The following is a 24,169-nucleotide window of genomic DNA, read 5'->3' as shown; positions in this document are numbered from 1 at the left end:
TTTAAACATATGCATTTCCAGTTCCTCTTTTGTTCTGTTATTAAAAGCAGCATTTGCACCAATCACTGGGGGACGCCTGCGCCCGCGTCCTCTCAGAGGCCCACACATCTCCACACTTCTGTCTGTCACGCAACCCAGCGCGCGCTAAAAACAACCTGACGCATCACACAATGCGTCAACAAACAAACAAACAACGGATGGAATCAGCTGGTTTGTTCACCTTTTTTTATTGCAGGAGGGTCAACAATCAGGTCCAAGGAAGTATTTTAACAACACGCTGCTCATATGCAGGAAAAGTATCAGTTTGAATTGGGTTCGTGTGTAATGGGTACGTTGCAGACTGTATGCAAAGTGCTACTAGCTGATAAAGGCAGTATTTCACATATTTACAGGTGGACATTAACTTAGTTGCAGACGACAGGTTCACACGCGACGCTACAGTCGGGAACAAGGGAACATCTGCTGCGCGGTCGGCACATTCATGGCGTTCTGAGGCGCTCGCCTAAATAAGCACCCGAACCCTCGGCCCGACTCCGGTGGAGACACATTCACGCGGCCTCTCGCTCCTTTGCATCATGTCCAGTGCATCCACGCCGACGCTGCAGCCGGGTTCTGCTTTCACAGTGGGATGGTTCTGCAGAGCTTCGCATCAGTGCTAGTTTAAGACAGGTCCTTCCTCACGTTCCTCAATAAATAGGTGATAAATACTCGGCTGGTTGGACTGGGGACCATTTATGGTTCTTTATGGCTTCATCCCGATCAAGTCTGACTCTGACATCTGTGGAGAACACCGGGGCCGGGCTCCACATCTGCAGCCAAAGGCACAAGTATTGCAGCTAAAATTGGCTTGTTTTATTATTATTGTTTTAACATGGCTTTATATGGAGGCCAGATGTCTTGATTAGCAGCTTTCTGTCCGGGTTCTCTTTTACACTATAATTATCTTTTGATGTGAAATCTATTTTACACCACATGAGTCAACGGGGACAAGCGCTGCACTACTTGGGCTTTTGTCTGACTCTGAGGTGCGCTCTGACCCGTGCCGCCCCGCGATCCGACGGACGAGTCAGGAGGTGCCTCTGGTCCCGAAGATGTGGTCGTATTCGCTGAGTATGAGCTCCACCGCCTGGTTCTGGTAAACCATGTTCACTGCAATGTTGCCGTTTTCCTTCTCCGGGCGCATCAGGGTCGGCCCGAACACGATGCCAATGTTCTGTGTGCTCATTCGGTTGGCGTCTTTATGTTGCAACACCCTGAAAGGAGATCAGAAACATGGAGACGCGGGTTTAAAGATTTCCCCAAAATATTAGAAAAAAAGAATGACATTTTAGTCCCGTGAGGCGGAGGCTGGAGGGAACTAATGTCGGGGACTACACTTTGGTGCAGACTGAAATATCTCAGCAACTACTAAATGGATTTCCATGAAAATCTGCACGAGCGGTCTTGATGATGATGAATCTTAATGATTCCACGGCCGCTGCGAGACAGACAGATGTTTTGAGTGAAATGCTTGGATTTATGGCCTCACAGCTTTATTGTGATAGCAATAAAATGTTAAGACACGAAATTAAGGTGGTGAACGCTGTAGAACCTCGCATGTTGACAGCAGTGTTCTGCTGAGGGTTCCTCCCAGAACACGGATGCAGGCGCTGGGTCCCGTCAGCGCCACGGCTGCTTTCCAGCCATGCAGCTTTGTTCCTGCGGTCGGCGTGCGACAAAGTCGGAACAACAACTGAAGGAATGTCCCAACCCACCGTCGCCGTCTCTAAACGTGCACGTCCCGACCGATGCGTCTGCACTTTACGCCCCAGATTTATGCGCACGGGCGTCCAGATCCGCTGCTGGTATGCACCTTTGTTGGTGTCTTCGAGCTCGTGTGTGTGATTGGGGGCGACTCAGGAATGGGTTAAAGCCGCAGCATGAGGCATTCTTCTAAAAATGCCATTCCCACCAAGCCACAGGAGCAGCCAGCAATTGCTCAAAACTTCCACATTAAAAAGAGGGAAGGAAAAAAGAGGGAGAGGGAAGAGGAAAAAAAAAAGAAGAAGAAGAAGAGAGGAGCGAGTGAGCGAGCGAGGCGGAGGGCGAAGAGAGAGAAAAGAGAGAGGTTCCAGTGGTGGCGGCGGCGGTGTTGGTATGCCTTCCAGCAGACGAACCACAAGGCTCCCATGGGACCTTCAAGGCAAAGAGGAGGGGGGATGGAGAGAATGGAAAGAGGAGGAAGGAGGGAGGAAGAGGAAGGAGAGAAGAAGGGGGAGGAAGGGGAAGTAAGAGAGAGAGAGAGAGAGAGAGAGAGAGAGAGAGAGAGAGAGAGAGAGAGAGAGAGAGAGAGAGAGAGAGCGGAGGGAGATGCTAAATGAGAAACAGAGCAGAGGGAGAGGAATGACAGCGGGGAGAAAATGGGAGAAAGACACAGAGTTGACAAATTCATGGGGCCCACCACACCCTGGCACCAACACGGGCCTCCGAACACGAACGCTCACCCCTGCAGTGGAAGGAAAAACCATAGGCGGCAGAAAACACGCGCTTTATGTACTGTAAAAGGAACTGGCTCGCGGAGCAGCGAGCGCCATTCATCTTCCTCCAGCCTTTTCATCTTCCGAGGGACCCAAAGTTAACAACAGTGCGATCCTGGTACCGCGCTGGCACCGGGAGCTGGATCCAGACTGAGAACAGGAGGGGAACAGCCCCATCTAGTGGCCGCGCTTTGAAAGCCACGAGGAAGGAGGTTTAATTTCCCTACAAAACCTGCCCCCCCCCCCATTTCGTTTCATTTCACTTTCTATTCTATCTGTTCTCACCGTTTGAGATGCTGGCACATGAACTGCAGCGTGTCGTGGTTCGGGGGCGGCATGCCGAGCACCAGACACTTCAGACGGTCCACTTTGTCCATGTGGTCGGACATCTCTGCAACACAGAGCGGGACGTGAGCGGGAGGTCGGCTGGCATCCGAACACGCAGGCTCCATTAGCTTCCACAATAATGTGAGCGATCAGCTGATGATGAACTTAAGATGAACTTATCAATACAATGAGTCAATAAGTTTGCAGATGGATTTCTTTTAATCCTTTATTTTCTGCTGGTTCAATTCCTTTAGTGACAGTTTACAATTATTTTACCTTCTTCCTACAGAAATAAACACGTACTGTACAAACGTGTGAGGACTATAACTTGTGTTTGGACTGAAGCTGGACACTCACTGACTGTCTCCACGATGTCTGTGAAGAAGCCGTAGGGCACCAGAGGCTCGGGCAGCTCACGAAAGAAGAGTTTCAAAGCTCCCGTGATGACGTGAATGTCCTCCCACTCGCTGCTGTCCAAGTTCAGCTTCTCCTCTGGGAGCCGGCGAGAGAGTGAATGCAGAGAGTGAACAACAACAACAACAACAACAACAACAAAAACAAAACGCATGGGCGCGAGGCTGAACGTGCAGCAGTCATTTATCCAGAAGCAGGATTGAAGCTGGTGCTGAAGAGAGAGCACCTGCAGCCGGGAGACGCAGACGCAGACGCAGACGCAGACGCAGACACACAAGCACGCGAATCACACACACGCACACACTTCAGCTTTTACACACAGGCCTGGCGACGGCTCCTCACATGGGTTTTTAGCAACAATGTGAAAAACAGTGGCGCAATTAATTTGTTAGAAACATCTATTTACTGTAAGCTTTAAGCACCACATGATGAGGAGCGTGGATCAGTGGATGTCGCCGGGGCGCCATTCCCCGGTTCGGCCGCTTGGTGGCAGCCGCGGACCGTGCGCGGCCTCGCTGTACAACCTGCTGCGCGTTATTACATCAGAAAACTTAAAGCCCAAAAAGCCCGAGGGACGCACATACATTAAGCAAATGGCAGCGCGAGCGGCGAACGGCCCCGCGCAGCGCAGCGTCAGTCTGTGGGTGGCTGCTTGTGACTGAGGCGGGCGACGGACGAACGGGCCGCGCGGCGCGTGCAGAAAAGGCGAGCCGGCGTCTTTGTGCGCGTCTACCTTGCACCAGCTCCGCCGGGAACATGTAGCGGCCGTCGGTGGTCACAGCTCGCTCTGCAAGAACCAACAGTGAACTCAGTGGGCGCGTGACGTGCACGCGAGAGCGCGCAGCCGGAGCGGGACAACGGGTTTTGGCGCAGGTGCACGGTGAGTGCGTGCAGAAGAATGCGCTTCGTGTGTGTGTGTGTGTGTGTGACGTCATCAGCCACTGGCCTGAGCGAAACATCACCAGGTGCCTTTTTTAACACGAGGTGCGTGAAAATAAATAAATTAATAGATGAAAGTCGAACTTGCACTTGCAGCCACGTTGCTCCCGCCTCTCGTTTTATACCGGAGGCACCATTTTTGACCCCAACCCCCCCTTCCATCCTCACCGTGATTCACCAGGAAGCGCAGTTTCTGGATCACCGCCAGGTTTCCCGACACTCTGTAGATGCCGTCGGTGTCCAGTCCTGCAACATGCCACACACACACAGAGCTGGTTAGACCAGCCGCTCCTGTGTGTGCGTGAGTGTGTGTGTGTGTGCATGTGTGCGTGTGTATGCGGTGTGTGTGCGTGTGTGTGTATGCGGTGTGTGTGTGTGTGTATGCGGTGTGTGTGTGTGTGTGTGCATGTGTGCGTGTGTATGCGGTGTGTGTGCGTGTGTGTGCGTGTATGCGGTGTGTGTGTGTGTGTGTGTGTGTGTGTGTGTGTGTGTGTGTGTGTGGCGCGCGCGCAGCCAACCATTCTGCACATCAATAATTCACTGCACTTAGGAAGTTTGTTTTCATGTTCCGGGGCCCAGAAGCGTGTGACTAAAGTGAAGTCAGAGCAGCGTGCGTCCACTTTTAGCAGGTTACACGGCGGACGGTCACATGACGCTATGAATACCTTCAAACTTCCTCTTCAGCATGAGTTGTTAACATTGAGTTTCTGTTTTTTACCAAACTGGTTTCAGTGTCACAACTTGTAGAACACGTCAGGGTTTGTAACTATTACTTCCCACTTCTATGCTTTAAATTAGAAAATGTCCCAATAAGGATGTAACATAACGTTTTAATCCCAGCAGCATTTCTGTTAATCCCATTGGGAAGATTTAATGTTTAATGTCTAGAGGGAAATCAAAGCCTTCTTCACCGGCTTCTCTCCCAACTCAGAAGCCGTCACAAGCTGGTTAACGTTTCTTTACTGGTGTCGTGAACGTTTTCCACTGTCTGAAGATGCAGCTGCTACCTACAAATATTTAATTCATCAAAACCAAGTTTTTAAAGCCCCTGTGGTCAAAACACATATTTTGGCGAGTTAAATATTTATCTGCGGCATTGTTTTCAAACAAATCCATTTTCTCTCATTTGGATCTCTGTCTGGCTGGAAGCTGTCACGAGTCCTTCTCTTAATTTGTGTGTTTGAATCTCCTCCTGTCAATCAAAGGCGTTTTCCCCCGTCTGCATCGTACCTCTGCGCTCCACGGCCTCGGTGCACAGCCTGACGAAGCGGGGGACGGTGCTCCTCTCTCGCTCGCACAGCATCTCCAGACGACAGCCGAAAACCTGATCTGAAGGCAGACACACGCGCACGCACGCACGCACGCACACACACACACACACACACGCGTAAACACACTTTTTACGTCCGTTCAGAAGTTTCTTCTCTCAGATAACACACATGATGTAAGAGCCACAAGCTGAAGTTAATCCAATGACAAATTTTCTTTTCACTATAGGAGAAACCCCTCGCAGCTTCCCTCTGTTCCCTGCAGAGATGTGAGCACACTCTTGATGATGCAATGCAACCCATATACACGACTGTACACTCTGGAGGGTGTTTACTTAATAGTACGACTCCAGGATTATTGCTGTATGAGCATAAATAGCCAGCGAGTTGACGTGCAGAAAATCATTAGGCTGATGATGATATAATAATGAGATTCGCTCCTCTGACTTGCAAAACAAACACGGAACTGTTAACAAAGAGGCTGCACTCATCTCTGCGATTAAAGGATCATCATTTAGTCAAACAATTGAAAAGCACAAAAAGGAGCCTCACCTTTAATGAGGCCTTTCTCCTGCAGCGCCTGCAGCGGCGGCCTCTTCAGGATCAGCTTCTTCAGCCGCGTCTTCACCCTCTTCCTCTCCGTGTTCTCCAGGTTGGAGGACGAGCGGGGGACTGCGGAACGAGGAGAGGGGGAGGAGGAGGGGGAGCGGGAGGGGGAGAGGGGGGAGCACAGAGAGGGAGAGGAGGAGCGGGTCAGCGCGGGGCGTTCGGCCGCGGGACCGCAGAGCAGGTGCGAGGGGACGGTGGCGAGGATGAAGAGCGGCAGCGCCGCGTGGCGGCGGAGGCGAGCGAGGAGCGCGGCCCGGAGCGGCGGGCGGGCGAGGGCGTAGGCGGGCCGGAGGGGGGAGAGGAGGCGCGCGGGGGGCGGGGCGCGGGGCCGCGGGCGCGCCGGAGCGGAGGCCGGGGGGCGGCGGGGGGCGGCGCCGGGCCGAGACTCACGGGACTTCCTCCTCTCGTCCTCGTCGCCGCTGTGGTCCAGCATCTCCACGCTGCCCGCTCTCCTCAGCGAGTACAGCAGGACGTTGTCCAGGGGGTTCTCACGGTCCTGGAGCGCACGGCAGCGGGAGTCAAACTACAGGCCGCGGGTTTTTAATCAGAGAGCTGGTCTGTGCGTGCGTGTGTGTGTGCGGCTCACCAGCTTTTCAATGACGTGCTGGATGGTTTTGTACCACTCTTTGATCAGGGAGTCTGTCTCCGACTGCAGCAGGAACTCGTTGCCTGTCACCGTCCTCAGCTGAAACACAAACATTTACAAGCCGTATCAATGCGTGAAAGTCCCTAAAACTTCCTCAACATCCTCATCTGACACCAGCCAATTTGTCTCAGGCTCCTTCGTTCTAATCTGACACATTTGACCGCTTCCTCTTCCCCGCTGCAGGTCACCTAGTGTCGCCGGCTGAAAGAAAGCGCCCCACTCTCACTTCCCCATTGACGAGGACCCTCCGCTGAGACAAACGTCGGAGCGCCTCCATCACTTTGACCTTCCTCTTTTCTTTCAGGCTCGCGCTCGTCTCGCTCACCTTGAAGACGTTCTTCTTGCTCGACAGCTCGTTGGCCCAGTGCAGCTGCGCTCCTCTCAAGTCCACGCTGCTCTCGGGTCGACTGTTTCCTGGTTTCTGGTTTTAAAAAATTCAACAACAACAAAATAATTTTCTCACCAACAATCGACAAAGATTTAGTGTGAAAGCGTTTTGCTAATATTTTTCTGACACTATGGACTAATTCATATATATTTCGTCCAACATGTTATTTTGCTGCAAGGCCCATGAGGAGAAAAAAGGTTTCTGCTGAATCACCTACAATAAAACCTGTGACAGACCGATTGTGGGAGCTCTCACCCAGTTGGAAGGAGTCTGAGACTTAGGATCTTTGAAGAAAACTAGACTGTTTCCGACCAACACCACCCAGGACAGACTCCAGTTTTTCCTGTAGTCCAAAACAAATGCACATTTTTATTTTCATGTGTATGAATACCACACTCACAGAAAACATGGGATGAGAGCAGCTTCACGATGCCTCACCTCAGTTTCCGGCCTCCTTCTGCAATCTTCGTCTTGTTGAGCAGCCCCGCTTTTTCCAGCTCCTGGGAACAACGAGGATCATTAAACCGTCAGTGTTCAAACTTCACCTAATGTTACGTTACAGTAGGCCTTAACAGAGTAAGAGCGAGCGAGGACAGGATCAATCTTCCAAATAAAGTACAGAGACAGCTTTCCGTCTGTGTAATAGCCTACATCCTGAGCAAACCCATTTCACTTCAGCGTTGCATCATTCAAGAAAATAGCAGGAGGGGAGCTGCTGTAAAATCCCCCACTGCGGTGTGGCCCCATTTAAGGTGCACGATAACGTAATTAATATACACTATGAAGTACAAGAAGGCCTGAGTACAGTACAAAAAAGACTGAAGACAAGCAGGGATGAAAATAAAACTGTAGAAAGCGTGGAAAGAACTATTGGAGTTTATTGAAGAAACCAAATGTAATTAATTTTGCCAGATTCATTTGCTCAGATGATCCGAAATACACCGTTAGTAAACAAATAAAGGTATCACAGTGCTGCTTGTAGACCTGTGTGGCTCATTGGATTTGCCTACGGTGTCCTAGTAACTTTAGGCAAATCCAATGAAAGGGCTGATGTTGTTTTATCGCGCTGAACTTGCCCTTCCTTCTTCCACAAGCGCCTGCGACACTTCTAGAAAAAGCACATTTTTATGACAGATTTTTTCTTTTTGTTTAGGGAACTGATGTCGGGGGAAGTTCAGTAGAAAACGCAACAGCCAGAGCTTTAAGGTCAAAGACTGGTGTAGAGCCAAAGGAGGATAAATGGACTGATTTAGAAGGACGCTTATACTCAATTTACTGAAGAACCAGACCAGAAACCATCGTGTTATATATTAATCATAGTTGTTACCATTTGATGTGCTGTATCAGAGTTTAAAGCAAACTTTCCGCTGCGGTCCCCTGGTGGGTCACACTTCAAATATATACAACGTGACACAGAAGGATTAAACCACAAAGACACATACAGAGTTTTATACAACACAGAGCACGCAGATTATTAGGATGAGCGCTACTGATCAAACAGCCTGTGTTTATGGATCCTACAGGGACGTCCACTCACTGGCCGAAGGCAGCAGCTCCATTTTGGTCCATTTACGTTATCTTACTGAACAGAACCAGAAGTCAAAAGTTTGGACGCACTAAGAGGATGCGGGTTCCCAAACTTTTCACTGGGCACGTCATGAGCTATGTGAGCTTTTAACTCTGTGCATGCGTGTTAGCTCAGAGAAGGACTGCGAGGCCTCACCGGCGTGCAGCCGTCGCTGTCCGGAGAGCTCTGGGGCGACGGCGGCTCCACAACGATGTCGGCCACGCCGCGGGAGTAGTCGCTGCACGGCTGGAACAGCTGGAGGAGAGGCAGCGGGTGTGAATGCGCCGCTGCTCGCGCCTTTGTTTGGGGTGCGTGTGCCGGCGCAGACGGTACCTTGCCGTTCTCGGGCAGGATCATGGATTGCGAGTGGCTGAGCTGCAGGCCGCCGTACGGCGTCACGCTGAAGGCGTCGGAGGAGGCCTCATGCTGCATGCTCTTAAGAGAGTGAGGGTTCAATGTGAGCAAACGGGAAAAGCAGCACATTGTTTTCACACCGTTTTTCAATGCATTAGTCATGAAACTCCAGGAAAGGTCTAAAATGGCCCAGTGAGCTGAAAAACGCTTATCTTCTTGCTAATCATTCACACTCTTTGCTCAAATGTCACCTTCCTCACGTCAGTCAACAGCAGTTCAAGCTTTCTTGTTTGCGCTTCCCTCAGTGGCGCTTACACAGAGGCAGCCGTCACAAAAAACCCCAATCAGATCGCGTCTGATTCAGCGCGGAGGAGCGTCCAACCTTCCCCTTTTGAGGGACGGAGGGCCGCGCGCTGCTGCACCACGGGCTCGTTGCTAATCGGCCCATCTCTGTCGGCGAGTGTGAACAACGCCGTCTATTCTGGGAAACCAGGCAGATGGAGGCGCGCGGCAGCTTCCTCAGCCTCGCCCTCACTGCGCAGACAGAACTGCCACAAACAGCGGAGGACACGTGCACGAACGCGCACGGATGCGTGGATTCTCAACACTCTTTTTTTTTTTTCCATGCAGCTACAGCCATAATTAAGCACATTTCCCAACCCCAGTAACCCAGTTTCAACAATCAGCCTAAACATCCCTCCTAATGTTTCCCGTCTCTTCATGCAAGGCGGATTAGAACTAAGAGCCAAATCTGCTCCTTTGCTAAGAGGAGGCCTTTAAAAGGGCTTTAAACCAAGCGCACACACACCCCACTGTGATGCAACATGTTGCAGTAAGAACTGCTTGGGTAACTGCCTTTCTTTTCACACCATGAAGTTGCTATTTCACCACCTTAATATGCATAAATGCTGATCTCTGGGAATCTGGAGATCATAGCTGGCACTGCTTTAATGTATTCTACAGTAACACAGTGCCGATGCAGCTGCAGCAAATCTAGTGACTCAGGCTCATTGGTTTTTCATGGGGAAAATACCCTCCATCAAAAGGCTTTTAAAAGCGGGCCAACCACTTACGGTTACCTGCACAGTCGGGAATGTGAACAGGAATGACGCGGAGGTGGTTGAAATTTTAAAGTTGAGGAAGGAACAACAGGAGGTCAACATAATCTGCCAATGGGCTCATAAGAACTCATCAGTCCTGGTGTCTGTTTAGCAAGAATACTGTACATACTGTAAAATGCTAGGAAGCAATTGAAACTTGACTGGTGCTTTTTGCAAGGTGAGAGTCAAAGTGAAAGCCGTCCCATGACCCCCGGTAACGACGGAGAGCAGCGCACACAGAAGGTTTCACCTCTTTCATCTGCCAGCCGCCGTCAGCGTTCCTCTGGTGGCTCCCGAACAGGAAATCAGGTGACAGCTAGGCAGAAAGAACACAGCCGTTACTGGCGGGAGGCTCTCGCGCCGCCGTCCGGCGACAGGCGACGGGCTTCGGTCGCTCACGCGAGCAGAGTGGACTTTCACGCCCGCGCGAAACACAGGATGCTGACGAATTTGTTTGCTCGAGATCAGAAGCGAAGCCCGGCACCGAAACTTCTCCCCTGCTCCTTCACATCCTGCCAGCTCGAAACCGCCTCTCACACGTCAACGGACTCACAGATTCAACTGCAGCCAGTGACGCTCAGTAAAAACGAAACGCGGCGGCCGTTTGACTCAAACAGGTTGATTTATATCTGCCGCGCACCTCCATCCACACGAGCGCACCCACTCCTCGCCTCTGGCAACGAAAAGCCTCTGTGAGAAAAACCAGTTCAGCGCGACAGCCAGACCGAACGCCACAGGACGCTGGAAGGAACTCACGGCAGAGGTGCTCATCTCAGCGATCGCCCCGTCACGCGTTCCGGTCCACGGCGCCGCTCTGTCCAGATTAAACCCTCAGCCGCCGCTCGCCTCATCACACTGCTGTTACGTGGGAGCGTGAAAGTCACTCATCTCTGCCTCCAGTCGCTGCTCTGGGCACTGTACTTCCCCACTGTAGCGGGAAGCGGCGCTTTGTCAGCCAGTATCAGTGCTGCGAGAGCTGAAGTAGGAAGGTGTGTGCTCCGCCGGGTAATCACTCAAAGTGTGCAACACCGACACGCTAACCACGGTCACATGGCTTCGGTTTGCAGGACAAAAACAAAGGAGGAGGCGCGTTGCATTGCTAGAAGTTCACCACTACAGTATGTGAAGCCTTCACTGTTAAAGCTTCATTTTTATACGTTTTTTTCCCCAAATCAACCGGGCATTGATTTTTAGTGCAAAAAAGACCAGCAGCTGCGATAACGTGACCTGATGAGACCACGCTATCAACACGGGTCAGTGGTTGAACTTCTGCTTCTGCAAATCAACACATGCCTGTAGTTAACCACACATCACACACTGTACCAATACACGCAGAACCATTACACACTGTGTAACAGCGTTTAACTGGAGCCTCACACACGTACACCTCTCAGCCTATTGACTTTAAATTAATGAATACTTTCACTCAAGACTGTTTAAAACTGCCTTGAGTTTTTTATCTAGATCCAAACCTTTTAATAAAACCAGAAATCTCATATTAGGTCACATTTGTGCAGAAATAGTGACCTGAGTGCACCTGTTGAGCAAACACAGTATGACAGATGTGCGCGGATGACCTCACCAAAACAGGAAGAAGGGAATTTGCTAAACAGCACTATGGGTCATTTGGGGTTTTAACACCTGTGTTATGAACTGCAGCAAACATCATTATTATAGACTCGTACAGCACTAGTTGAGTTCCTGTTTGGTGTTCATGTACCACGGAATGAAAAGTGACACATGTAGGGCACCAGAATGCATCTCAAGCTGGCTTGATGAGGGAACCACGGCTTTGATCGTTTGTGTTCGTATTTCACCAGGTAACATTAAATTTGAAACAATGACGCAACGCTGATGCAAAATGCTCTTCGTTAGCGTCGTGGATCACGCAGCACGGCCCGGTGTCGTCACCGAGTTAGCGAACAGGTCAGCGATCGTCACCCTGAGCCGTTGCATTGCATGAAGAGCGAAAACCTCCGAATGTGAAACTGGGGCATTTCTTAACTTTGCACACAGAGGCAAAAAGCTGAAATGACGCCACAGATGCCATTTGAGGCTAGAGGGCAGTAAATAAACCAGTAATTTTAGCTACTTACTGTAAATATTTGTTCATGCAGTTACAAATGCTGTAACCTTTGAGTTAGAATCTACATCATCTCTTGTTGAATCCTACTCTAGTCCATCTACAGTATATGGATATACTGTATATGCATGTATGTATCCCTCTCACTCATAAAAAATGGTGACTCAACATATTTCTACAGCGCAACGGCTGAAGGGGACGTGTGAGCAGTAAAACTGGTCAGAGATGACGACGGTTCGAGTAGAGCAGGATTTTTTTCCAATCATGTCATGAGTCATAATGGAACAGTCGATGAGTTCGCTGGCGCGAGCGCGGCTGCTGATGACATGTCCTGTTCCAACCGTCGATGCGGCTAATTAGGGGTCGCTTCGTTAATACTCGTTACATCTCCATGACGACCTGATGGAGGCCAGGCTGAAAGGGGTGCTTACCTTGTGCGATCCGTTTCCAGCTCCAGCGAGCGGCAGCGACATGTGACTGGTTTCCCCGGGCGACGCGTGAGGCTGCGCTGGACCGGCCTGCCGGGGAAAGAGAGCCTCCAGTACTGTGGCGTGGAACCCGCAACCCCTCACAGACAGCGAATTCTCGGACTAGACGCTACACTGCAACGCGCTAGCGTCGCGCGGCTTCGACTCATTGCTCTCGCAGCTGCATGTGCATCATTTTATCCGTTTTCAGCCACTCCCTCCTGAGAATTAGCCCGGCGGGCTGTCAAACACGTCCGCTGGCTGTGGTAAAGGTGCAACTGAAAACGAGGAGAGCGCCATTGACGTGTATAGGCAGGGAAGCTACTCTCTTCTTTACACCTGACAGTCATGTGTGACACCCTGCCTCCATTTTTAAATGTCAAAGCAATTTGAGTTAAAAACAAATACATGCATAGTAGCAAAGCGTGAAGCGTGGGTGCACCTCGCTGGTGGTGGGTCCGCGAGCCCGGCGAGGAGGTTTCCAGGACCTCTCCCTGCTGACGGTGTGGACGTAGTAGCTTCTGCCCGTGGCCGGATCGGAGTACCGCTCCCACAGGCCCGTGACCTGGACCGGCTGCTGACCCGGGCCCGGGCAGGGTGGCTCCGACTGTGACAGACGCTTGTCTGCCTGGGAGAGACGTTTCCCCGGCTGCATTTCAGTGTAAACAGGTGAGTTCTGCCAGGACAGCTGTGACAGGTAGGACTCCGCCGGGACCTGGCAGACGCAGAGAGAGAGCGGAGCAGCGGAGGTGAGGGTTAAACAGGAACTGGGCTTTTACAGTCACGAACTGACATAGTAGCATTGTTTAAGATAGCAAAACATTAGTTATAAGCATAACTTAGCATTATTAGTGCTAGTGTTAGCTGTCACACAATCTGCAGCAGGTGCTTATGTGTGTACAGAGAAAAAAACTTTACAGTTAATTGCAAATCATAAAGTTTTGCATTCAGGCTCACTTTAATGCAAAATATGGTGGATGATTTAATTATTGACTGGATGAGTTCTGTTACACAACACAGTCAGTGTGTGTGTGTGTGTGTGTGTGTGTGTGTGTGTGTGTGTGTGTGTGTGTGTGTGTTGCCAGCGGTGCTTACTCCAGGGGGCAGCACGCAGTTACCAGACGACCTATCGATTTCCTTTCGTCTGGTTGATTCCAGCCCAGCTGCTCGTCTGAGTATTTACACTGGCACGAGTTGCAGAAGCGCCGATGACAGTGTCATCATGTGATGAGTGTCAGCAGACGCTTTAATCTCTTTTTTCCACTGAATTGTTTGGTTATGGACATTATTCATTTTTAGACTTCCTTTTTCACACCTCTGTGTAGTGAGGAATGAAAACTCACTTAACTAAATTTGGTCCAAATGGATGAAAAGTGTGAGACTGGCGAGAGACAGTTGTCGCAAGTCTAAATGTGTGTTACAGATGGATGCGAGAATTTCATTTTATGCTTTTATCCACGACAGCATAAAAAAAATACACATTTTGAACACGGATTATTTATGTGAACATTAAAAACTAATCTCTCTCTCACTAATCTCGCCCCCTTGAGGTATACCATCAAAGACAATTCATTAGTGCTGTGGCAGCTCTCCAGGTCACGGGCCTGTTCACAAAATGTATGGCCTCCGACGGCGTTTTCCAGATTAAAAACAGCGAGTTATGACCTAATGTGGCTGCAATAATCCTGCTTACTGGTGTTTAAGGCTGGGATGAAGAAAGGTCCCAGAAGAGAGAGACCGAAATAGAGAGAGTCAGAGAGAGAGGACAGGAGAATTAAAGCGACAGAACAAGAGCAGTGTCACTTCCGCTTAGACCACCTCTCCCTGAGGCCGGACTGGTGCTCGCTGCTGTGAGCCGCGTGGCTGCTGGACAGTGGAGTTTCCCTCCCTGACAGATGGAGAACCCCGAGCGCTCCTCGCTGACGTCGCCTCGTGTAATTCCCTCCTGATGTAATGTGGGCGGCTGACGTCGCCACAGCGTGGGACTGATTGCTGCTCTGGAAGGATTATTAAGGTGGAGTCCAGATGCGAACTGAAGGCGGCCACTGCTGCACGATGAGGGCCCAGCTCATCATCCTGTGGCTGTTTCTATCACTTTTGCACAAAATATCTGTTTGCATCCCGATTGGGTGAACGGGACCAAAAGGAACCAGGAGACGGTTAACCTGACCACAGTTTGGACCACAGCCGCTGTGATGACGGCCTCCTGTGGTTAACACATCAGTCATCTGTTTCCTTTTTATTCTGGCCAGCGCCTGCACTTGACTTTACTCCCAATGTATATGTATATAAGTGCAGCTGTGCCGCTCTCCTACCTCCAGGTGGTGCTTTTTGCCAGAGGTCCCAACCACATCCCACTGGCTGCAGGACTTTCTGGGGACCCTGTGGATGCCGTGGCCGCCGCCCACCTCGTCGTACAGGTTCTCCGTCGGGTTTTCAGGCAGGTTGCTGGAGCTCTGGCTCCGCGTGATGGTGGGCACCACCCTGAGGTTGGCGGGCGGCGCCGGGCCCGCGGGGGGCCCCGGGGCCATCAGGTGCCCCGACGGGGAGGTGGGAGAGCTGGCGGTGAAGGTGACTCTAGAAAAGGGCAGGGTGGTGAAGCGGCCTCCGCTGGAGCTGGAGCTGGTGCTGGTGCTGGTGCTGTCCTGGAAGGCACTTCTGTAGTTGAGGTTTTCCATGGAGTGGTACACGGGTCTGTTCACTTGAGCAGAAGGATGAAGAAAGTCTCACTCTGCACAGACCTACTGCATGAACAGCTCAGAGCCCGTGGCGTTCTCACCTGGGTGCTGGTGGCCGCAGGCGCTCTTGGTGGGACTGGGCGTGAGCGCCACCCTGGGCAGTGTCCTGAGGTTGGAGTTGAGCGAGGCCGACAGCACCAGGCGCTGCGGCGAGGGCATGGGCGCGATGGGCACCTCCGTCACGTACGTGGCAGGCACGTACAGCGGCTTGGCTTTACTGGCTGCCCCGATTCTCCGCACCTGCCAGAAAACAAGCGGATTTAGCAGCGCTTTCGCTACGAATCCATTTAGCTCAGCCGAGCGGCAACGGCGGAGGACTGAGGCCAGCGCGGAAACGGGCGACGCTAGAGTTCCTGGGAAGGAAACTGACGCAATACAAAAACCCACAAGTTCTCTTTTAAAAAAAACAACAACTTACTTTCTTATATTTACATTCCAAATATCACTGACGTGTGTTTCTTGTAGACAACGGGATGTTTGATACTGTATGTCAGTCTCTTTATGCAACAGCGGCTGAGCTGCTTCCTCACCTGCCACCAGTCGACGTTGGTCTTCTTCAGGAGGACGAAGCGCTCGCCCTCCCGTATGCAGACCTGGCGCCCGTCGGCGCCGCGGTAGTTGTAGTCGTACTGGGCCTCCAGCACCACCGTGCCGCTGGGGACCCCGCACACCGTCAGCCCCCCGGCGCTCCCCATGGGCGGCGCCGCCGGCTGCTGGGGGCCCACGGAGCGGCGCCACGTACCGGACAGCATGTCGGTCCACGCGGCGGCGGCGCTCAGCGAGCTGCGCTGGGAGCGAGCGGGCGGGGAGCGGCGGCGACGCTGGGCGGGCTGGAACGGGCCGGGCGGGACTTCAGCCGGGCCTGGGCCATGCTCTGAAACGGGCAGCGAGGAGAAATGAAAAGAGAAGAGCGAAATCAAAATACCGATAACGAAACGGGAGAAGCTCCGCAGATGCAGAGCCCGACATGATTAATTAATCAATTAATACAAGAACGCGTGTTGACATAAATACATGAATAATTAAAATCAACATTTCTTCTTCTAATCATCATAAATTTAAAAGATTCTGTTGGATGAACTGTCACGGATGATATCTACATTATACGCTGCTGCATTAGGTTTTTTCCCGTTGCACTTTCATCCTGGCAGAACTAAGAGACACGACTGAGTGAGTAACTCGTGCCTTTTGGAGGATGTAAGAAAGGCAGAATACCCAAAATAGCATCTGTCTCCATCTCCCCACCTGAGCCAGTATCCCCAGGCTAAACCCCTGCTCTACCCAGCCAAGACCCGCTTACATAAGAGAACATCGAACTTTCTGCCAGACACAGAGCAACGAGGCTTCACACGGTACTCAGCCCTCCCACACACACACACACACACACACACACACACACACACACACACACACACACACACACACGCACACACACACGCACACGCACACGCACACGCACACACACACACACACACACGCACACGCACACACACACACACACTGGAAGGGGAACGTCCCCAGGCACCTAGCAACTGAGCTTCAGCCTTAGACAGGCCCAGCCCATCGCAGTCAGGAATAAACAGCGCATGCATGTCATCAGCGTGGATGTGAGCCACGCGGAGACACCTACACTTTGATCATTCAAACATGGCAACGAATCTGTGACCCCCTCAGAGACGTGCTGCGAGTTCGGTCCGACGCCTCACGTGGGACTCGCTGCAATCACACACACAGGAGCTGTGAACGTCTGCCTTAACTTGATGTCTTCGTCTACTTTTCTTGGTAATTAACTGGAACGTGAGCTAATCGGAGACAGAGAGAACAGAGAACAATGCATGCTTGCAATTTATTGCAGAACACAGAACAGATCTGCTGTTACAGCGGAGAGGGGCAGAGGCGACAGTCAGAGGTACAAGGAGCGCAGGGAAACAGGAAGCACACAGATGTGTGAAGGCCCGACCACAGCTCGGGTCATATCCTTTCTGCCGCTCATCTGCGAGACGCCTTCAGTGCCAGCGAGCACGGTCCATTTTGCTGCATGCACCGATGCTTAAAACTCACTAACTGATGAGGGGACGTCCTTCCTGTGAGCGGCACGGCTTCAGGGTCGCGCTTGCTTTTGGCTGCATCGCTTCACAGGAAGCGCTCCTCAAACGGCTGCACACCTGTTCGCCTTTTCCTGTTTCTCTTCACGTCGACGCAGCCGGTTACAGTTAGACTGAGGCGGTGTTAACAAACAGTTCCACAGAAACTGGTACAGAAACTGGCTCCCATCAAGTGACTCACCAGACCAGGAAGCTCCGCTGTGTCATGTGCAGACTGGAGTTAGAGCAGGGTTAAACTGCAGGGAAAACTGCTGCTTCCCAACTGAAAATAGAAGAATACTGATGATGATAAACGATGCGGCCGAGGACTGTGTTTTGTATCTGCAGGTCAGATGGCGGTGGAGAGGGCACTGGCGTCACACCCAAACACACAGAGAGGCCCATATGGTGTCAGAGTCACACAGAGGCCCCACGTGAGGGCGTGTGCAGCACGTTATCAGCCACAGAAGAAGAAGAAGAAGGCCACGCAAAAGGTGAGGGGAGACCTTCACCCACGCGGGCTGGAGAATCGGAGCGTGACGAGCGCGTGACGAGCCCGTCTGCCCTCGCATGAGCGCGTTCACCCCGAGCCGGACGGAGCCGAAGGAACGGAGAGGAGGCAATTAGTGCAGGCATGCGATGCCGAAGAGCAGTTCACCGCGGCCCCGAAGTGCGACGCGCTCTGCGTCGGAGCCGTGCATGCAGCCGTGCAACGCACCTTAAACCCCGCCCCCCATCAGCAGGAAATGGAAAAACTAGTATTTACGCCAGCCTCCAGCACAACACACACATAAATGCAGTTAATCCTACGCAGCCAAATGTTCCTGCCACTTGCTCCCTGAGCCCCTTGCTGGAGCTACCTTCCCCCATTCGGCCCGCGTTCTGCCAGCGCAGCAGCACAGCAGGGAGCCACAGATATGCACTCGGCCCATGTAGCCCGAGTGTGTGAGCAGTGGAGCGGTGTTTCCATCAATGTAAATCACTTCAGGGTTTGTGTGGGCTATAAATACGGATGCCTGGAAAGGTTTTTAGCTGATATAGTATCAGACACCCCACAGAAGGCGGAAGTATACCTACATACATATTTTAGATTTACTCGCTTAACTTCCATGCACTGGTGGTTTCCAGCTTCTGGCGCAGGGCTATGAAAGTCCATTTGAAGTCTGCTGGAGATGATAATCTATCACAGTAAACATTTAGTCGGTTAAAAGCTTAAAGATCCCCTCCAGAAATGTTTTTATTTTTCAAAAACTTTGCACGGCGCCTCACTGCAAAGTCAGTTTGTGCGCTCGGAGTTCAAATTTCATCATCACCTCATGACTAGATGATCGCGCACAAATGCAAGACACGGTTTTAAATGACCCCCCAAATGAACGTGTGCCATCACGTGATGGTGGGACGTTTGTTCAACAATATATAAAAATGTGAAAAAGCAATATAGATGTGTGGTTTGCGCCACTCTGGCTGCTAACATGCTTTAACTGCTCTGAAGAGGAAGGATGGCTGAGAAAGAGCATGAATGCAAATGATGAATTATAGAATTCCACGGTTCCTGTAGGAGGATGAGGATGAGGATGAGGAAGGCGTCCAACGCGCTGAATGAGGATGCAGCAGAGCTGAGTCGAGCCACAGAAGGACCGGCTCCCGCAGAGAACGGGGCCCGTTGAGCTGCACCACACGGCGAGACAAGAGCAGAGGCTGTTGGTGGGAAGGCCGCTGTCGCCTCGTATCTATATTCATTCCATACGTTTGAAGTCAAAGGAGGGCGGCTTTAATAATCATCGCTACATGGTCTTCAAAGAGATACGAGACGTGGGGAAGGGGAGCATAGCATGAACGGGGAACTTCAAAGGCTTCTGCTTGCGCTCCAACATCCGTATATGTGTCGCAAACACACGTACGCGCACGCCATTCACGGGCGTCGGCGTGCAACGCGTCGGCGGGAGAGACGGCGAATCCGGCGTTCGCCACCGAACAACCGAAGGGGACGACGGGCGAGGCGCCGCTCACGCACGCAGGCGCGCGCGCGCGCTCGCCGCGGCGCCACCTGTGCCCCATATGCAAACGCGGGCGGCCCAGTTTATCGGCTCGGCTGGTGATTTGAATCCCCGCATGGAGTGAGGCAAGGCGGTGCGAGGGGAAGGCTTGCATCACGCCACGCAGTCATGCATTATGGCTGAAAGGAGTTGTATCAGCAGCGAGGGGAGCGCTGCCTTGGAATGTTCCTCAAAATCAATAGGAACCAAACAACGTGTTCCCAGACTTTTACCCACACCTAAAGTCCCTCTGTGAAATCTCAAACCCTGAATATTTACCAGCGGCTACAAACAGAATGAGGCAGCGTGAAAAGCTGGCGTCAGATTTCCCTGTCTGCCTCAAAACAACACCTTTGTCTCCCAGGGCTCCGCATCACGTAGAACGTGGCCACCTCCATCCTCAGATCATCGAAGACGACGTATTCATTCATTACCTAGTCCCAATATTTTGCCTGAAATCAGTCCACTGTCCACAGGAGGAGCCACGTGAAGGAGCACTCACTTTGTCTGTGGATGTACAGTTATAACTACCAGCGCTCCCTCTCCATACGAGACACGCGCCTCAAGCCAAAACAGCCTTTCATCCTCCCAAAGCCATGCATTATTGATGACTAGACCAGAGAGAGACACTGAAACACACACTGCTGCTGCTTCCCAGTGTGGCGGCGGGCGGGCGGCGCGGCGACTAAACAGGTGGGCTGGATGCTCGCCCTGATTAGCTGTGCAAATTGTCGGCGAGCCAATGGAGAAGCGGATCATGACGGCGGAGCAGCCATTGGCTCAGCGGCGCCACCGTCCTCATGACAACAACCTCTGAGGCCGACGAGCATCTCCAGCGTCTCCACTATGTGTTTTCTTCTTTTTTTTTTTTTTTGTTCCTTGTTGTACATAATATTTTGTACGTGTGATGCCATCATTCCGAACTTTCCCTGACGCAACGCTTGGATTTACAATGAGCCCCGCAGCCTGCGTCAACGCGCGGCACACAGCTTCAGAAAAGCTCAGTTGTATAATATTAAGTTCTCATCCCCCCCGTTCCAATTCAAACAACAACCACACAGACCGATTTTTTTCAGTGAGGCAAAGTCGTACAGAACTGCCCGAGGGCCATTTTAAACTCTTGAAAGAATTAATTCAAGCATCACATTTTTTAATTAGCTTATGCATTTTATAGAAAGAACTAAAAGTAAAATTCTGCTAAAATACTTCTACTGACACAACAATAAGCTCATTTTAGTAAGAGAAACAAGCTTGAGAAGAAAAGCTTCTTACGTGAACAAACTGTTTTCTCATGCACAAGAGAAAAGGAATAAAATATCAATCTTGTCTCATGATTTCACTTTCAAATTGAACTGTAGATGACATGCACATGTTTTGCTTTCCAAGAGTTACAATATAAAATATGGGCTGTAGTTAAGTTATTCCTATTGATCTGGAAATTAGAAAATATGAAGGATTAAAATTGAAGAAGAACCAAAGGGACTTTTCTGTCTAATAACGTGGTTAAATGTTTACATGTTTGCCTTTAAGTTATTCTGAAAACAGCTGAAACAAAAACAAATATATTTAAATACTTTCTATAATACTGAATTTACAAAGTTGTGCACATATATGGGTCAGTGAAGCAAAATGAGACAAGTTTCTCATTTGTCATGAGCTGAAATAAACAGTAACTGCATTTGACCAACAGTGTCCAGACATTTTGTGCCAGCAAACAGGCTGGTGTTCCTCCTTCACCACATTTCGACCACTGTCCCTGAGGGAACAAAACGAAATGTCACACAGAAGTCAAGAATGATCTCATGGAGTAGAAAAAAAGTCCTTTCAGTCTGACTGAGCTGGTGGGTTGTTGCTGAGCCTATGGGAATGTGCAGTACATTGATGTTTCTAATGAAGAGTGCTGAGCTCCATTGATCCACTGGGGATGAGAGTGAGCTGTCAAAAGCTATCAGCCAAGTCAAAAACCCACTTGCAGCTCGGCGCAGCTGAAGTGAGAACGATACTGCAGGGGCACAACAGCGGCTCAGCCTCCCAAGGCTGAGACTAAAACACATGCACACAGCTTTGATGTCTTCAGAGGTTTAAAGGGCTTCTTTGTATAATAAAGGAACATTACACATATACCAACAAGGTTTTGGGTCACACATTCCCCAAAGATTTGTTTGCACACTTGGGTTTCAAGTCTCCATTCATTGTCCATTTGCTCCACTTGCTCTGCCAGTTATTTGTTTAAGTAATGAACTCGTCACTTTGCCTGTTCAGTGTATTCAACCTACAATGAAGAGGAGAATTCAGAGAATTTACTAAATTAAAAAAAAAAAACACGCAAAAGGTGCTCATTTGTCCAACAGTGTCTATTGAGGACTATTCAGGCCAAAAGCCCCATTCGAGCAACTCCAGCAGGTGAACTCTGCATTTGTTCTAGTGAAGGCTAAAGCGTCTTCGGTGGTAAACACTGACACAAAACCCAAATGTGACCATGACAGTGATGACTGATATTATATACGATTCAGCTGATAAGATGCTCACTTTGAAAAGTCCTTACTGCATGTCTGGGAAGGAAGAGCTACACTCTAACCTCATTCGCATCAAAGACCTTAAACTACAGCAGCCAAATGGCCCAAGGTTTGAAAGACAAAAACACAAGTAAGTAAGTAAGTAAGTGGCAGTTACTGATCCCAATCCTGAGTTCATCAAACCCATAGTAATATCATTGTTAGAAAACTGTCATTGTAAAAAAATACAGTAATTAATACTAAGTCTTATTTTGGTTTAAAAAAGGTCCAAAAGAGTTTCACTTGGATCTGTGATGTACCAAAAGAAAAGTGAACTGAGGTGTTGTTATGGTCTTTGTTTTGCTCTACAACTAACAGCCCACATGCAAGTAGAAAAACATCTCATTCTCTGAGAAAAACCCTAGACCACAGACTTGTTCAAATATCCCAGAGCAGCAAAATGATTTGACTACAAACCCAGCGTGACGCGAACATCAGTCTCTCACTCTGCCACTGCGAGTGGGGCACCCTTGTAATTATAGTGAACTTGTAACCCTTCCGCTAATACCCCACATGGTACGGGGCATTTTTAATCAGCAAACTTGCAAATGGAGAATAATCTTTCGAGCCCGTGTCGTCACAGGCTGGTGACGGAGGGAGCAAATCTCCTGCTCTGCATCGACTTAAAAAAAGATTATGAAAAGCAAAAAATGCAATGCGTCAGTCAGACTCTTTCCATCACACCGTGTGGTTAACCTGTCCATGCAGACTCACGGCGAACTCGCTTGCAGAAGCATGCAAATTTGAAAAAAAAAAAAAACCCCGTCAAATGTGAAATGTTGAGATTAGTATTTCTTATCAATTGCACAAAAAGATGACAGTTAATGAGGTAGAAGGAAACTGTGCTGTGGTGATAAAACAATGGAACGTGCTGTACAGTACTACAGTCAAGTAAGTCAAAACACATATGTATCTATGAAAGGCTTGAACAGGAAGCACTAAAACGTGGAAAGCGTTCTTCCTCAGGAAATGGTTGAAGTTTAAACTGTTTTAAGTGCATGTTGGCCTTTGTTGCGACTCTAGCAGATTTATTTGAGTGACTTGAGTGGGCTGAAACTGACAATGGAAAAAACTAAGATTAGCTGTTTTGGAAAAAGCTTACTATGCACTATGTATTACTACTAACATACTAGTAGATTCATGTGACTGTAGAGTTGCATCATTGGCCTAAAACTTGTTCACACAAACTTTACAGAAGTTGGAGATGCTTCTGTTTTACAAGTGTATTTATCTTAGGTTCAAATCATCTTTAAAATTGAATACAAATAACGTGTTTATATCCATAAATGTTCAGATATACTTATTACTCATTAGAGCATAAATAGTCATATTTATACTGATTTGAGTTGCTGCTGTGAATCAGAGGTTAAATGAGTAAATTAATGAATATTAATTAGGTTGGTACTACTTTTTGCGCCGTATTTCATTCTAAGTATACACTGATTTTACAACAATATATAATAAAATATTAATGGGAAGAATCACAGATGTATTGCGATAGTCACAAAATGTTTTCGGCAGTAGTATTTGTTGTATTTCTCAACCAGCAGAGATGCAGAAGCTTCGTCTTTGCATGTGTGACACAACATCACTCACCTCGTACCGACGTGATGACAGTTCGGTTGTTGCTTTTCTGCAGAGACCAGAGTTGCGTCCTGGTTTTTTATGGCGCTTTCTCTTAGAAAAGAGCAAAAACTGATAAATTGGTACAATTTACGTGGTAAAAAGCATGGAGAAGAACCCCGCCGTGCACTTTTGAAGATTAACAGTCATACATGAGCACTAAGTTGTCCGGTGCAGCCCATGATGTTACAGCCTCCTGGTTCTTTAAGCGGATAAAATATAGCTTGTGCTGAATGGGTTTGGTGTTTCGGGATTGGTTGAAATCGCGGAACATGACTCTACACGCAGCCAATCAGAGCAGGTGCTTATGTGGCGTGCCCATTTATCAGGAGCGCGCCGCCCGGTGATGAATTGCACGTACATGAGCTATGAAACCCGCCCAGCGTGACTGCAGTTTGAATAAAACAAACAAGCCTTTACGCCGCTAAATTTCAAACCGGAAACGGGTTTGTGGG

The 24,169-nt window shown here is 49.9% G+C and overlaps 1 protein-coding gene across 7 annotated transcripts; it reads right to left on the bottom strand.

Annotated features, from left to right (window-relative positions):
• Positions 1 to 210: 210 nt before the first annotated feature.
• arhgap9 (Rho GTPase activating protein 9) lies at positions 211 to 23,924 on the bottom strand. Of its 7 annotated transcripts, XM_055509061.1 has the most exons (23): positions 23,688 to 23,924; positions 17,703 to 17,783; positions 15,947 to 16,290; positions 15,458 to 15,656; positions 14,994 to 15,379; positions 13,121 to 13,393; positions 12,643 to 12,729; positions 10,379 to 10,444; positions 9,008 to 9,109; positions 8,831 to 8,929; positions 8,435 to 8,497; positions 7,546 to 7,607; positions 7,363 to 7,450; positions 7,045 to 7,140; positions 6,660 to 6,758; positions 6,464 to 6,569; positions 6,017 to 6,136; positions 5,427 to 5,525; positions 4,365 to 4,442; positions 3,991 to 4,044; positions 3,201 to 3,335; positions 2,802 to 2,907; positions 211 to 1,253 (listed from the first exon to the last, which is right to left on the bottom strand). In XM_055509061.1, exons 3-23 carry the CDS (start codon positions 16,166 to 16,168, stop codon positions 1,067 to 1,069), a joined length of 2,727 nt encoding a protein of 908 aa, XP_055365036.1. In that variant the 5' UTR covers positions 16,169 to 16,290; positions 17,703 to 17,783; positions 23,688 to 23,924; the 3' UTR covers positions 211 to 1,066. The 7 variants fall into 7 exon arrangements, with proteins under 7 accessions (XP_055365036.1, XP_055365035.1, XP_055365037.1 ...); XM_055509060.1 differs by lacking the exon at positions 17,703 to 17,783; XM_055509062.1 differs by lacking the exons at positions 17,703 to 17,783; positions 23,688 to 23,924 and adding an exon at positions 17,047 to 17,637.
• Positions 23,925 to 24,169: the final 245 nt, after the last annotated feature.

The sequence above is a fragment of the Betta splendens genome, chromosome 5 (assembly GCF_900634795.4).
Source record: "Betta splendens chromosome 5, fBetSpl5.4, whole genome shotgun sequence".
In the NCBI taxonomy this organism is placed as follows: domain Eukaryota; kingdom Metazoa; phylum Chordata; class Actinopteri; order Anabantiformes; family Osphronemidae; genus Betta; species Betta splendens.
The sequence above is the reverse complement of the archived record's forward strand: the minus strand, read 5'-3'. Positions and strand labels throughout refer to the sequence as shown.

Bases quoted from the DNA above. Each gene is read 5' to 3' on its own strand.
- arhgap9 (XM_055509061.1), bottom strand. From the start codon at position 16,168: ATGCTGTCCGGTACGTGGCGCCGCTCCGTGGGCCCCCAGCAGCCGGCG. The intron at 15,380-15,457 runs GTGAGAACGCCA...CTTCTGCTCAAG, and splicing joins CTGCGGCCACCAGCACCCAG to TGAACAGACCCGTGTACCAC. The intron at 7,451-7,545 runs GTGAGGCATCGT...TTTGGACTACAG, and splicing joins GAAGGAGGCCGGAAACTGAG to GAAAAACTGGAGTCTGTCCT.